The following is a 14,951-nucleotide window of genomic DNA, read 5'->3' as shown; positions in this document are numbered from 1 at the left end:
GACTCCACGAGGCCCATTTTGTGGGTTTGGATTCAGCCGTTATTTTAGACTGCAAGTGTTCTTTGTTTTAAAAATATGGCTGATGTTTTAAGGAACCCATGACCCCAGAGTTTTCTGTGTGAGCCCTGCTGTCAGCGGTGCCTTCCCATGGCATCACTTGCCAGAGCTGTGGCTTCAGGTGACTAGCACTTAGAACAGGGACTGATTTTTTTCAGATGCCCCGGAATGTGGGAAGCATTTTTGTAGTTAGCTGATAAGATTAGTTGGCCATTTTCATTCAAGGAATAAATGCTTAAAAACTTTCGTGCTGCTTTCCATCAGGAGCCAAATAAATTTGTGTCTTAGTTCCTCACCAGTCTTGAAAATCTTCCCTTCTATTAGTGTTGAAAAGACATTTAATGTCCATCAACAGAGGATTGGATAAAGAAGCTGTGGTACATACATACAATGGAATATTACTCAGCCATAAAAAAGAACGAAATAATGCCATTTGCAGCAACATGGGTGGACCTAGAGATTATCATACTAAGTGAAGTAAGTCAGACAGAGAAAGACAAGTATCATATGATATCACTTATATGTAGAATCTAAAAAGATGATACAAGTGAACTTATTTACAAAACAGAAACAGACTCACAAGCCTTCGAAAATAAACTTACGGTTGCCAAAGGGGAAAGGTTGGGGGGAGGGATAAATTAGGAGGTTGGGATTAACGTATACACGCTACTATATATAAAATAGATAATCAGCAAGGGCCTACTATATGGCACAGGGAACTCTATTCAGTATTCTATAATAACCTATATGGGAAAAGAATCTGAAAAAGAATGGATATATGTATATAAATATGTATAACTGAATCACTTTGCTGTACACCTGAAACACAACATTGTAAATTAACTATACTCCAATATAAAATAAAAATTAAATTTAAAAAAAGGCATTAAAAAAATCTGCCTGAATCACAGAATTTACTGTGTTCTCACCCACATTCTGTGGGATCCCGCACCTGTGTCATTGTTTCCCAGTGTGAGGCTTTGCTTGGATTACTTTGTGACCTTCCGTATCAAACACAAGAGGAATGGGACGGGAAAATAGGCATTATTCACATTTATTGTTTCCTTTATGCGTTTGCTTCATCCACGCAGTTTGTTTTCGACCCTGGGCTCCTTCCCTCAGCAGACACTTCCCTTCGCACTGGCACAGGAGTGGTCGGAAAGTGCAAATCCAGAGAGGCAGAGCCTCATCTGCCGTCGTCTGCGCCTACGTTAACCTTGTTAAATGTAAAGCTTTCCTGGTGTACTGGCACTTGCTGTGCATTTGTTGACGGTGATTGTGCTGACGTGGGTAGCTGAATGTTCAGCCCTCATCCTTCAGCTGCATCCTGGGCAGGAGTGGTGAGTCACCGGATGACCCTTGCAGCTTCAACCTGGACTGAACTAAAACCGTCTCGCCAGTTATGATGCCAGGTCGAGAGGAAGCAGTACTGTTCTGAAGATAAGATGGCTAAATCCCACTGGCAGATGCGTGCATTCTGGGGTTCCAACGCAGGACATGCCTTACGTGACTTTGAGTAGGCCATTGATCCTGGGCCCTATGATTTTTTTTCCTCTTTCTAGTTCAATTTGAAACTTGCGAACAGTGGTATGGGAGGAAAAGCTGATGCGGGTGAGGCCCTCGGAAGGAGGAGGGGGCTTCCACCAGTAGAAATAGCCTCCATTTACTTTCTTTGTAGTTGCTGGCATTAACATTTGTGTAACGTATCAGATCTTTCATTGGTAAGGGGTCCCAGCATGCTGGATGCTGCATCACAGCAGGCTGTTTGTTTGCTGAGTAATTTAGGTAAAATACACTTAGGTGCCTTCAGGCTCTAGTTGTTGCTGAGTCCTAGGTGAGATTCAGGTTAACCACCCAGGCTCTTTATGGGGATTTCCAGTAACTGGATTGTATTCTGACTCTTGGCTGAATGCTAAGCTGCTATGAACACAAAGGTTCATTGTTTGATTGCTAAGAGAGGTTTGTTTCATTGACTAAGAGCATGGGACTGCACTGAAGTTTGTGGAGTGAGCTCTTTTCAGGTGCTATTTCTTACCTGGGTTGTTTGAACAAAGGTAAGCATTTCTTTCCCTAAAATTGTAGTTGACCCTGCACCTCACAGAAGCAGTTGGTAGAAGCAGTTTAATAGTCTTATACACAGGCAGATTTCCAACGACCTTTCCAATTCCCACCCATGCTTTTCCATCTCTGTTGGCGATTCTCAAATAAAGAATCACCAGGGAGCTGGTTGAAATGCTGCTTCCCAGGTCCAAGAGTCTTTAATCATATCTCAGGGGGCAGGGAGGCCCAGGGAGCTGTGTTTTTTTTCTTTAATTTTTTTAATTGAAGTACAGTTGATTTACAATATTATATTAGTTTCAGGTATATAGCATAATGATTTGGTATTTTTGCAAATTATACTCCATTATAGGTTATTACAAGATAATGGCTATAATTCCCTGTGCTGTACAGTATATCCTTGTTGCTTATCTATTTTATACATAGGAGCTGTGTTTTTAATAAGTGCTTCATGTGATTCTCATTCAGGTGGGCTCAGGACCACATTCTGACACAAACACAACTTTGCATTTGTTTCCAAGGGGGAATAATTTTTTATGGGTCAGTGTTCTTGGCATGCCTTTAGGTCAGCAGCCCAAAGATTGGTTTTAGGAAATATTAGAGTTGAGATTAGAGGGTATAATTGTATTTTGTTATTCTCCACCATTTTCAGATTTGGGTAAGAAAGTTAAGTGTAAAGGAAAAAGACGTTTAAACAAGTGGTTTTCCTAATATAAAGTTAGAGCTATAGAATATTGAGAGAGAGAGAGAGAGAGAGAGAGAATATGTAAACACACGTATGTGGGGAGGCATGCATGCCCATGTGACCAGATAACATCCACGAAAGTAGCCTGGTAAGCCTTAACGAGTCTGGGAAGAAATCTGTCCAGCCTGTACCTAAGCTCAATTTTTGGGACTTCCCTCGTGGTCCAGTGGGTAGGACTCCACGCTCCCAACGCAGGGGGCCCTGGGTCGGGGCACTAGATCCTGCGTGCATGCTGCAACTAACAGTCCACATGCTGCAACTAAAAAGATCCACGTGCCACAACTAAGAAGTCTGCATGCCACAACTAAGACCCGGTGCAGCCTAAATAAATAAGTAAGTAAGTAAGTAAATAAATAAATGAATGAATGAATAAGTTGCAGTACATTCTGTAGAATAGATTTTTTTTTAAAAAAAAGCTCAATTTTCTGTGTTAGTCTTTCGTGGAAGCAGAACTGGAGGTCATTGTTCAAGTCCCTTCCTCATGCAAGTGTAGATGCTAAGACCCCAGGAGGACAGATGCTTCCACGGTAACAGTGGCAGAGCTGGACCTCTGTCTCTCTAAGCTTCAAGCTTCCCCATCTGTAAACGAGGAAGACAAATAGCCATCCCACATGGTTGTTGTGAGGGTTACATAAGATGGTTTGCATTAGGATGTTTTGGAAACCAAAGAGAATGATATACAGTTCCTGAATATCATGCATAGCGTGTTCTATTCTAACTAAAGTATTTAGAACCACACTAGGAATCTCGTGAGGTGAAGTCACTAGTTGATTCTAGATCAATGATTATATGTCATTCGTGGTGTATATATTTAAAAAATACCCTTCTTGTGCTCATCATAGTGAATTGGAAACTATAGTTAATCTAAAGGAAGAAAACTTGAAATTAATCTATAATCCTACCACTCAGATGATCCCTATTAAAATTTTGGTATAAACTAACACAGTATTGTGAATCAACTATACGCCAATAAAAATTTAAAAATTTGGGGCTTCCCTGGTGGCGCAGTGGTTGAGAGACCGCCTGCCGATGCAAGGGACACGGGTTCGTGCCCTAGTCCGGGAAGATCCCACATGCCGCGGAGCGGCTGGGCCCGTGAGCCATGGCCGCTGAGCCTGCGAGTCGGGAGCCTGTGCTCCGCAACGGGAGAGGCCACAACAGTGGGAGGCCCGCGTACCGCAAAAAAAAAATAAAAAAATAAATAAAAAATAAAAAATTTGTTTTTGGTATGAAGGGTTCAACATATTTTCTTACACACGAGCATGCCTTTTACAATACTCAGGTTAGATTGGGTGTACTGTTTTGCAACCTGTTTTTTTACATAACAGTATATTGTGAACATTTTTTCATGTAATTTAATACTTTATACCATCATTTTAAATGTCTGTATATTATCCCATTATATGGACAAAAACATTTATTTAATCAATCTATTATTAGACGTTTCCCCCTTTATTTTTTGCCAAAATAAGCATCTTTGAAACAATCTCATATTCAGCAGATGGGTTTCTACGTTGACACCGGCTACTCTGAAAATCAGAGCTAAAGGTATAAATGCTGCAGTTAAGGTAACTAACGTATTGGTATGAATTCACTTAAAAATGAGTATGTAAGGGCTTCCCTGGTGGCGCAGTGGTTGAGAGTCCGCCTGCTGATGCAGGGGACACGGGTTCGCGCCCTGGTCCGGGAAGATCCCACATGCCGCGGAGCAGCTGGGCCCGTGAGCCATGGCCGCTGAGCCTGCGCGTCCGGAGCCTGTGCTCCGCGACGGGAGAGGCCACAACAGTGAGAGGCCCGCGTACCGCAAAAACAAACAAAAAAAAGAGTATGTAAATACAAAAATGTTACTTATTTTTATACCCAGAAATTCTAACTTTCTGCTTTTTGATCTTTCTAACACACTTGAGAGTTTAGAATACCTTCTTTGTAAGTCTGCTCATTGCCTCTGTCTCAGAGCATTATCGTTCTGACCTTTCTATTGCTTTGGAACTCCTGATTTCCTATAGGCTGGGCTGTTTGCAGTACACGTGTGACCCTGGAGGCTTAACCACTCTGCTCTTTCTCACTCAGGAATTACCTATGCAGTTATGGCAAAGACTTCTTTTTATTAAACAAAGTTCATAATCAGTCAGGAGAGAGACCTTTCACTTTCTGAATTCTTAAAATAGTGCTTCCTTAAGTTAAATGGCATGTTAAGAGTATTTCTGATATAAAATTGGAAACTTTCAGATACCAGAAGGCATTGCTTATCTTTGTAAATACACATGTTCCAATTAAAATAGGTACTAAAACATTTTGGTGGCACTTCAAAACTCCCAGTTTAGATTTAATTTAGATTAAAACATTATTTTTTTTAATAAAGTTATAAAATTGATTATTAAAATTGCCTGTTGAATATCAAAAGCAGTGGAACATTTATTTTCCTTACAAAACAATTTAGTCTTCAGTAAGTAGGATTGTATTAATCAGTTAGGCTATTAAAATACAACTGCCATATTAAATCTGACTCATTTGTCATGACAGTTTATATAATTATAGAAATTGTACCTAGCTGCTTATATAGCCATAATCCTGCAATAAATATAAATAATTGTCTCTATTAATTCAGGTTGCAGTTACTGTCTATTAAAACCTCACTTAAATGGTAATTCGGGGACCTTCATTTAAAATCTTTCTAAATCTTTGTTGTTCCATCTGACTGCCAAAGCCCCACAAACGCACCTCCTGCTGTTGAGTCCAGAAACCCAATTTATGAGTGAAATAGTTTTTTTTTTTTTTTTTTAAATACAGATACTTAAAAAGGTCCATTTAGACTTGAGGTTTGAGGCTGTCAGGAAAAACAGAAAAGAGGGTATACATGTTGGGTGGAGGGTGCTGACAAAAAGAAAGAAAACATCTTAATGTGTTGGTATTTCACTTTAGGGACTAATATATACATTACTGGTTGAAAAAAATGCTTAAAACCTTCTATCTAAGCCCAAGGAACTAGAGCATATGGTTGAGTAACTACTCACTACTTGTGTCTTCATAGGTGTGGATGAGGTCACCATCGTCAACATTTTGACCAACCGCAGCAATGAACAGAGACAGGATATTGCCTTCGCCTACCAGAGAAGGACCAAAAAGGTACAACAGGTTCAGGGATGGAGGGCATTCCATGTTGAATTTCAGTTCCTCAGCCATTGCTTTTTCTTTTTGTGAGTTCTGGCTCTTCCCAGCAAGCGCCTTCTGGAACCCTAGGAGAGCCAAGGTTTTCCCCTTACATCCTGTAAGAGTCACAACTCACACATACGTGTCCCCCTGGGGTGCTTGGAGCTTATTCATAAAGACCACACCCTTTTCCAACCCAGAGGGTGTAAAGGGAGCAGTTCTAGAAATAGAAAGGATAGGGGAAAACAACAACAGGTATCATTTATTGAATGCTAACTTTGTGCCAGGTATGCCGTTCTCTACATGTGGCCACTCATTTCATCTTTATGACTTCTGCTGGTTCTTTTTTTTTTTTTTTTTTTTTTTTTCTGCTGGTTCTTGATAAAATGTTTTGAATTTAATCTTGGGACACTAGCCTCCATTTGAATATTGATCCTGACACACTCCTCTCATTCTTAAAAAAATACAGTTGAATTCCTAAGATCTTTGCAACCACCAGGTTTAGTTTAGTAGTTCATTTGGTCTCCAGGCTATCTTCACCTTGCCATGCTCTCACTATTTAAAGGGTCTTGTGTACTTTTTTCCCTTGCTTGTCCACGAGTGGTTAAGGAACAGCCCAGCACTTGTTCATCCTTTATTTTGTCGCAGTGTTAGGAAATTTATTTTTACAGACAGGCTGCTTTATTTTTAACTTCTTGCTATTAAAAGCTTTTGATTTATTCTTGGACGGTGCAGTAAGCATGGCTTCCTGCAGCTCCCGTTTGACTTACGGCTTTCACTCGTAGTCACAGTGGAGGTGAGCTGGAAGGATTCTAGAAAAGACATTTCTGCACTTGGAGTTGACATGACCACCAGGGTCCAGGAAGTTGCAGGTCACACCCTGCTATATCTCCCTCTCCCACCTCTCAAAACAGTTGGAAAGGACATAAATAGGAAAGCATGCAGCTTGTTTCCTCTCATAATGCATTAAAATTTTTCTTCCAGCTAGACTGACATTAATCTACTATAGTGAGGCATGGAAGGGAGTGTTTATTTCTCCACTTTCCCAAAAGGATCTGTGAGCTGGTAGAGCTGAGTTTCAGTTGGAGCAGAAGGCCCACCTCTTTGGACAATATGCCTGTAATTGCTCCTTCAGCTGTCACAGAGTGTGGGCTTGGAACACACTTGGGTGTGGACACATAAGTGTACATAGAGATATAGAAGGCCAGATTTCGATTTCAGATGAGATATATGGAGAACAAAGCTCTCACATTCCCTGTTGGAGGGATGATGTTACAGAATCATGGTGGGTTTGGTGACCTCACAGGCTTCATGGTGGGCTGGGGACAACTCACTATCCTATGATTCTTGATACCTCTTAGACCCGGGCTAAGGAGAATTATCACATTTTAAGAAAGATACATAAAATACTGGAGATACTTTCTGAAGGAAATCCTGAAAGCAGAACCTTATTGTTTGCATAATAAAGGAGAAGGCCCTGTATTGTAGAGTACTTTAACAAGAGGGACCGAGGCCGCCTAGGTGAGGGGCTTGAACAGCACGGGTACAGCTAGTAGACGTGGACAGGAACTGGGACAGAGGATCAGTGTTATATTCCTTTCATGTTCGAGCAGATGCCAGGTTTCTCCATATAGGGAATGGTCATATTTTATTTGTCAAACATGTCTGGACAAATATTCTTTGTTAAGTGCAAAGAAAGCCCTGTGCTTGACATTATGCGAAGCAGGAAGTTGGCTGCCCATAAGGAGTTTATTATAGAAGTGGAAGAAGTCAGTAGGTGCCCAAATGCTATTTGAAGTCTGAACAGAGAATGGGTAGAGGGGAGTGTCAGGGTAGGCTAAGTGTGGAATTACCTAACCTCAGAGTTCCACGCTGGAAAACTGGTGCTATAATTGGAAGGTGTAGCTTCTAAAGTTCTCTCCTAAGTGCTATGTGTTACTAGGACTTCAGGAAGCGGGAGAAAGTAGGTGATGAAAGGGTTGGGCCAGATGATTTCTAAGACCCATCTCAGTCCTCGACATCTGTGAATGATTTGAGAAGATTCTCTCTGAAGCAGGCTGCACATCACCTCTTAGAGCCTGCACATACCTCTAGGGGCTATAAACATCGTAGATGCCATGGGTGCTGCTGGAAAGCAGGAGAGGAAGAGAGAAGAGGGGGGAAAAAGTGAAAAGAAAGACAAAAAATAATTGTAACAGGAGAGTTCAGCCATCACTCAGTGCCCATGATTTGTAGGAAATCTGATCCCCGAGGAAGCATCTGTCAAAGCCACATCGAATTGGGATATCTGTCTGCCTGTGTGGGTGCTGACTCAGGCCTCTGACTTGAAATCTGTCAGTGGATTTTAATGCTAACAGTGGGAACCTTGAAGAAACAATACACAGCAGGGAAGCCCAGCGGTGAATGGGGAGGGCTTTAGTCCCCACCATCTTGATAATACCATTCCAGTTTGGTATGGAACATAGAGGTTCTCTCGGTCTTAGGTGAAGTGTTTTGCATAGGAAAGCTTCATGAGATCACTTCTAGCCAAGGGTTCCACCTGGAGACTTTCTGGAGCCACCTCTGCACAGCTGCACAAAACCTTTCACAGGAGGATACCAGCAGGCCACAAGGGTTCTGCTTCCTTGGAGGCTGCCCACTTTGATCACCTCCTTCTTAGCAGGGGCCTTGACCCTAGAAAGTGCCCTGTCTTAAATAGGCTGTTACCACATGCGAGTGTAAGCATATTGTAAGCTGCATTCACTCATAGCTTTCTGAGACATTGCATGCTGCTCTGGTTTCCTTTTACTGACTGGACGAGAGGGCAAAATCAGCTTGGATTTTGGGGGATTTTACAGGAGGAAAGTCTGATCTTTCCATTTCTGACCTTTGGGTCTGCCAAAGGGAATGCGGTTGAAGGATACTTTGACCGAACACCCCAGAGTTGTCAAAGAATCACAACCTGCTTTACAAACACATGCCTCTATTTTTGTCTTACTAGTTTTAAAGGGAATATTGGTTACCAACCAAGTTTTCCATGTTGTTGCCTGTTTTTCTGAAGGAACTTGCATCAGCACTGAAGTCAGCCTTGTCTGGCCACCTGGAGACAGTGATTTTGGGCCTATTGAAAACACCTGCTCAGTATGACGCTTCCGAGCTGAAAGCCTCCATGAAGGTAAACACGTGTGAGATGCAATCTCTGTCAAATCTGCCATTAATATTTGTGAATTACAGCTTCCTGAGTGTAATTAGGTGATTTTCAGTTATGTTGAATTCTCATTTGGAATCATTTTTTGGGAATGAACTGAAGCTATAAGGCTCAGGATTTGTACCAAAAATATTTCAATTACTTTTTTTAAGACTGTAAAGAAATTTCATGATGCAGAGAAGTCAGTTACCAGCTGCTACTGCTTGGCACCTGGGCAATTGGAATACCATTTGGAAAAACTACTTCCTTGATTACACTTCCTCTTTAAAAAAGATTTGTTAGGATATTAAGGCAAAAGTAAAACTCATAGCTTTTGTTAAGTGAAGCTTAACAAAAATCTGCGTATGCCGTTTTGGTTGTTTCTTCTGACCTTCTCCTTGCTGGTCCCATTGTTTGATTCAAATTTTGGGCAAAATCAGAACATCACAGTGCACATAAAGGGTGATTTCAGATCGTGAATGGTTCCTGTGTTTTGTTCAAAGTATCAAGGCACATGCTACTGTCTTCTGTTTGTATTTTGCAAAGTTATTTTGAACATGGATTTTTTTAGGTTAAATTAGATAGGAAAAATTCCAGGTTGTAAGTTCCCCTGAATTTTGTGTGTACCTAAAACATCAAGTATTATATAAATGGAATAGATATATGAACATAAATGCATGTTTAATGGCAAAGCACAGAATCCTTTTCGTAAGTGTGCCTGCAACACTTTGAATAATCTGACACTGCCCTCTGCTGGTAAAACTGGGTAAAGCCTCAGAGTGGAGGGAAAGCTGTAGTTCTGATTTTTTCTTCTAAGTCCGAGTGTGTTTTCTGTGACGCCACCATTTCTGAATTTTGGAGAGACGGAGCTGTAAGTCTGTCACCAGCTAATGTCACAGTTCAGTTGTCATCCCTTCTCCCACAGAGCACCTCGAGAGGGAGGCAGCTTCCCACCGGGTACTTCCAGGGCCCAGAAGTTGATAGCTCAGGGCTGCTGAAAGATTTGCTCTGAAATCAGTTTTCCAGCTTGGCCCAAGCTGTGCTCAGTTTATTTGAGCAGACTTGCTCTGAGTTTTCTAAGTAGACTATATTGGACAGAATGATAAAATGTCAACAACACTTAATGATCCTGTTTAATAAAAAGAACACTGGAAACACTCAGTCTTGGGACCTTTGGAACCATGGATGAGCTGGCCTCTCCTGGGTTTCTTCTGACCATCATCACTTCAGATCAGTTTATCTTATTTTTGCCAAGAATTCATTTAGTTGTGATTTGTGCAATTCTATAAGTATCTATTACTAGGTATTAGTGACTTGAAACAGACCTGCTTGAGCTGTCAATCACCATTGTAATCTATGTAATTGGGCCCAATGAAAGGTGCTTTGACTGCTAAATCTTTGACCTTGTGCCAGCTCGTCCATTAGCTATCACAGCTGAGTACCCTTCTGAAATCTATAAAGCTTGGAGTCACATGAACTGAACTATGCTTTAAAAAAAATCTGTTTTGACTTCTGGCAATACCAGTGGCAATATCTGCCATATGTTACAGTAGACGTTGCCCTTGTGATGTGAACTGTGGACAGTCTGTGGAGAGCTTAGGCCAAGTTTGAAATTGCCAAGGTCACCTTTAAATATAGAGAAAAAATACTATTAGAATTCTCTGATATTAACATGGGTATATCAGTGATGAAAGAAAACAAATCTTCTATTGCTGTACCTGTTTTACGTTTCAACAGTGTCAGGATATAGCATTTCTTCCAATGCATGAGTTATTTTTAGACTATAGTATATATCCTTGAGACTGAAGAACTGCCCCCTAAAATATTTGAAGATGCTTGGTAATCTCTTTATAATATCTGTATAGAATGTTGTGGAGACCTTTTGCTAAGAAGGGAAGAAATTTTGGCTTTGCCAGCACCTCTACAAATCATGATTAAAAACTCTGGGAGAAGAGGCCTTGGCTCAGATTAGATGAGGAATAAAATTCAAAATTAACTATTAACCTGAGGCTTAGCTTATATAAACCACTTTTTTAGGGGCATATAAACTCTAATAAGTTTAATTAATAGCTGACACACTTTTCATGTGGATAAGTAAGTTTCTTATTGTGTTAACACCTTATAATTGATTTACATTTTAAACAGTTGTAATTCTACTTAGTTCAAAGTGATATTTCCATACTCGGAAAGACAAGTATTAGAGAATCCTGATTATTAAATCTTGACTTTGATCATGAAGCCAGCTTTGAAATACAAGTTTCATTGGGTCCTTTCAAGCTCTCTGGCATGCCAGCTCAAAAGTGTATATATTAAATTTGAATACATCACCCATCAAATTCTTATTCCTTAATAAAGTGTTGGTGTCTAGGTTTATCTGGCACTTCATTATTTCCTTTTGCTTCTCTAAAATGCCCGAAGAGTGCATCGCAATCAAGCAAAAATGGAAGTACAAGAATGAAATTTTTAACATTAACCCAATTTTACATTTCAAAGAGGTAAAGCTAAAAATTTTATCTTATCTATACCTTTCCCTCGTAAAAGACCTACTCCAATCTAACGATGCTAGCTGCAAATGACAGCATAAAATCTCTGTATTCCTTTGTTTTAAATTTCTGAGCAGAATTGTATAATAAAGAAAATTATTTCTCACCTATTAAAGTAATGGCTGATTATTAGAGAAGTTGAAAAATGAAGAAACATAGGGAGACGATAAAGTTATTCAGTTTATTAACCCATCACCAAAAGGCAACCACTTTTAACATTTTGGTGTATTCCATTGCTGTCTCTTCCCATTTCACTATATATTTATATATAGTGGGAAAAAATTTTTTTTAATATAGTTGAGCTAAAAAAAAAACATGTCAGTTAAACCATCTTTTATTTTATTTTTTTTATAAATTTATTTACTTATTTATTTTTGGCTGTGTTGGGTCTTCGCCTCCGTGTGAGGGCTTTCTCTAGTTGTGGCAAGCAGGGGCCACTCTTCATCGTGGTGCGTGCGCCTCTCACCATCGCGGCCTTCTCCCGTTGAGGAGCACAGGCTCCAGACGCGCAGGCTCAGTAGTTATGGCTCACGGGCTTAATTGCTCCGCGGCATATGGGAACTTCCCAGACCAAGGCTCGAACCCGTGTCCCGTGCATTAGCAGGCAGATTCTCAACCACTGCGCCACCAGGGAAGCCCTAAACCATCTTTTATTTTGATGAAGCTTTTTTTTTTTTTTTTTTTTTTGCGTTACGCGGGCCTCTCACTGCTGTGGCCTCTCCTGTTGCGGAGCACAGGCTCCGGACGCACAGGCTCAGCGGCCATGGCTCACGGGCCTAGCCGCTCCGCCGCATGTGGGATCTTCCTGGACCGAGGCACGAACCCGTGTCCCCTGCATCAGCAGGCGGACTCTCAACCACTGCGCCACCAGGGAAGTCCATTGATGAAGCATTTTTTTAAAGGAATAGAATGTAACTTTACCTTGTGCTGAGGAATGCAGTACAGATCCCTCAGGAGGAATGCAGGAAGGGGCGTGCTACACACCCAATCTGTGTGTGTAGTTTACCTGATTGAGATCAGGGAAGTGCGCTAATGGCCTGGAGGGCTTTCCCTGCTGATGTCTGCAATGCCTGGTTCGCAGGGGCTGGGGACCGATGAGGACTCCCTCATTGAGATCATCTGCTCAAGGACCAACCAGGAGCTGCAGGAAATCAACAGAGTCTACAAGGAAAGTGAGTAGCCCTAGTTCTGTGGTGCACCCTCTCAGCCCTGTTTCTGTGACCCCCATCCTGGCCTGCTGGGCTGGTGTTCAGGATAGGGTGCCTGGATTACTTGTGGAGAAATGCTTGCCATCTGGACCGTCCAGGGGTTTGCTCTGTCCCAGGTCCCTCTCCTCCATCTCCTAATGGCCTGGGTTTTGATGATTATATTCCCCTAGAACTAATACAAAAGGATATACAGGAGCGAAAGCAGAGAAAACAAACAAAAAAGGAAAAAAAGATATGATGGGGAGAAGTAGAAAGTATTTTACATGGATTTCTTGGAATGGGTGCTGTCCAGTTTCTGCTGAGGAGGTTCCTAGCTCTTGACTGTGGATCACTGTTGCAAGAGACACATGGACCTATGTGCACCAAGCAGTGTAGGAGACCTGGGTGGAGTAAATGATGCAGCTTACGTGTGTATGTGGTACGACTACATTTAAACATAGGTGCTATTTTGAATAATAAAGTACAAATTCATTGAAAAGTACTCTTTTAATTCTTACTAGTTTTTGCCATTGTGCATTTTCTCGATCAGTAGATAATAAACTGCATTGTGTATGTGTGTGTGTGTAGTCCTCCAAATTTTTTGATGATCCAAATAAGTAGAGTCAAGAAGTTTGGGAACCAGTATTTTAGCTACCCAGGAAGTCACTGACCAAAGGTGAGCTTGAGGATCCCTGGTCTGATCCTGCTCTGTGTGTCCCTTGTCACTGATAACTCTGGTTCTGATTTTATGAGGGTAAAAATCATTCTAGAGAGTCCACCTCCCTTGGGTGGGTATATCCATGCTGCCACAGCTGTTTCTGCTTTTTAGAGGCTTAGTGGGCAGGGGATAAGTGGGATGGGTGGCTGGCTGGCTGCACAGGCAGGAAGCATCAAACCAGATGTGTTGTTTTGTTTTCCAAGTGTACAAGACCGATCTGGAGAAGGATATCGTTTCTGACACGTCTGGTGACTTCCGCAAGCTGATGGTCGCCCTGTCGAAGGTTGGTTTCCAGTTTATTTCTTTGTGCTTGCTTCCTCCCAAGGCAAGTTGCGCACCTCATTTTGTACTTGGGAGCGAATTAACTCAATCCTCTGTGCCTGCATCAGAAATTCCAGCTGCATTTTCGACAGTGGGTTTGCACTGTCACTGCAGAGTTGTCATTTTTGTATAATAGGATTTCTTATCCTGCAAAACCGTATGGTCAGGTGGACTTTGGGGCCAGAGGAGGAAGAAGCGGCTCTCAGCTCCTGGCCTGGATTTATGTGCCAGCCCTCACTGTGACGTGGGGGAGGGTCATTTTGCCCCTATCTGTGGTCACATAGGACCCAGTGGCAAGTGACCCTCTTGTTTCTTTCACTTGCTTTCATTTCTTAAGAGACGGTTTGCCCAGGTAGTGGTTTCCCTGGAGAGGTTTTTGCTTGTTTACTGATGTTAACACATTAATGTGGATGAAAGGCGTTTCCTTCCTGAGTCTGAATTCTGACCCGAGTGCAGTTTAATGTGTATGAGCTGGGCGAGGGAAGAGGAATTTTCCCTGGGAACCCTGATGACAAATGGTCGATGGGCATGCTGTATCCTGCCCACGCACCTCTCCATCACCATAACAGCTCTGTACTGCCCTCCCCAGCTCTCTTCTCTACCACGTGCCCTGCATACACCCATCTTTTTTTTTTTTTTTTTTTTCGGTACGCGGGCCTCTCACTGTTGTGGCCTCTCCCGTTGTGGAGCACAGGCTCCGGACGTGCAGGCTCAGCGGCCATGGCTCACGGGCCTAGCCGCTCCGTGGCATGTGGGATCTTCCCGGACCGGGGCACGAACCCATGTCCCCTGCCTCGGCAGGTGGACTCTCAACCACTGTGCCACCAGGAAAGCCCCCCACCCATCTTTTTGAAATCCACTTGGACCAAGCTCCTGATCAACAGACATTTCTGCTGCATCAAATCCAAACTCTCAACTGCCTTTAAGTGTCTTCTGTACGCTGGCCCTCCCTAACTTAGTCTTCTCACTAGGCTTCCCTCCCACTCACCTTCTCCTCGGCTGGGCG

At 42.1% G+C, this 14,951-nt stretch overlaps 1 protein-coding gene across 1 annotated transcript in view; it reads left to right on the top strand.

Annotated features, from left to right (window-relative positions):
- Nucleotides 1-14,951, top strand: part of ANXA2 (annexin A2) — a 33,666-nt gene that overhangs the window by 11,849 nt on the left and 6,866 nt on the right. Inside the window, exons 3-6 of the mRNA XM_079699660.1 lie at nucleotides 5,892-5,986; nucleotides 9,051-9,164; nucleotides 12,801-12,891; nucleotides 13,828-13,907. Of these exons, the coding sequence (XP_079555786.1) occupies nucleotides 5,892-5,986; nucleotides 9,051-9,164; nucleotides 12,801-12,891; nucleotides 13,828-13,907 (380 nt within the window). The remainder of the gene's footprint in view (nucleotides 1-5,891; nucleotides 5,987-9,050; nucleotides 9,165-12,800; nucleotides 12,892-13,827; nucleotides 13,908-14,951) is intronic.

The sequence above is a fragment of the Hyperoodon ampullatus genome (assembly GCF_949752795.1).
Source record: "Hyperoodon ampullatus genome assembly, chromosome: 3".
In the NCBI taxonomy this organism is placed as follows: Eukaryota; Metazoa; Chordata; class Mammalia; order Artiodactyla; family Ziphiidae; genus Hyperoodon; species Hyperoodon ampullatus.
This window is presented reverse-complemented; position numbering and strand designations above follow the sequence as displayed.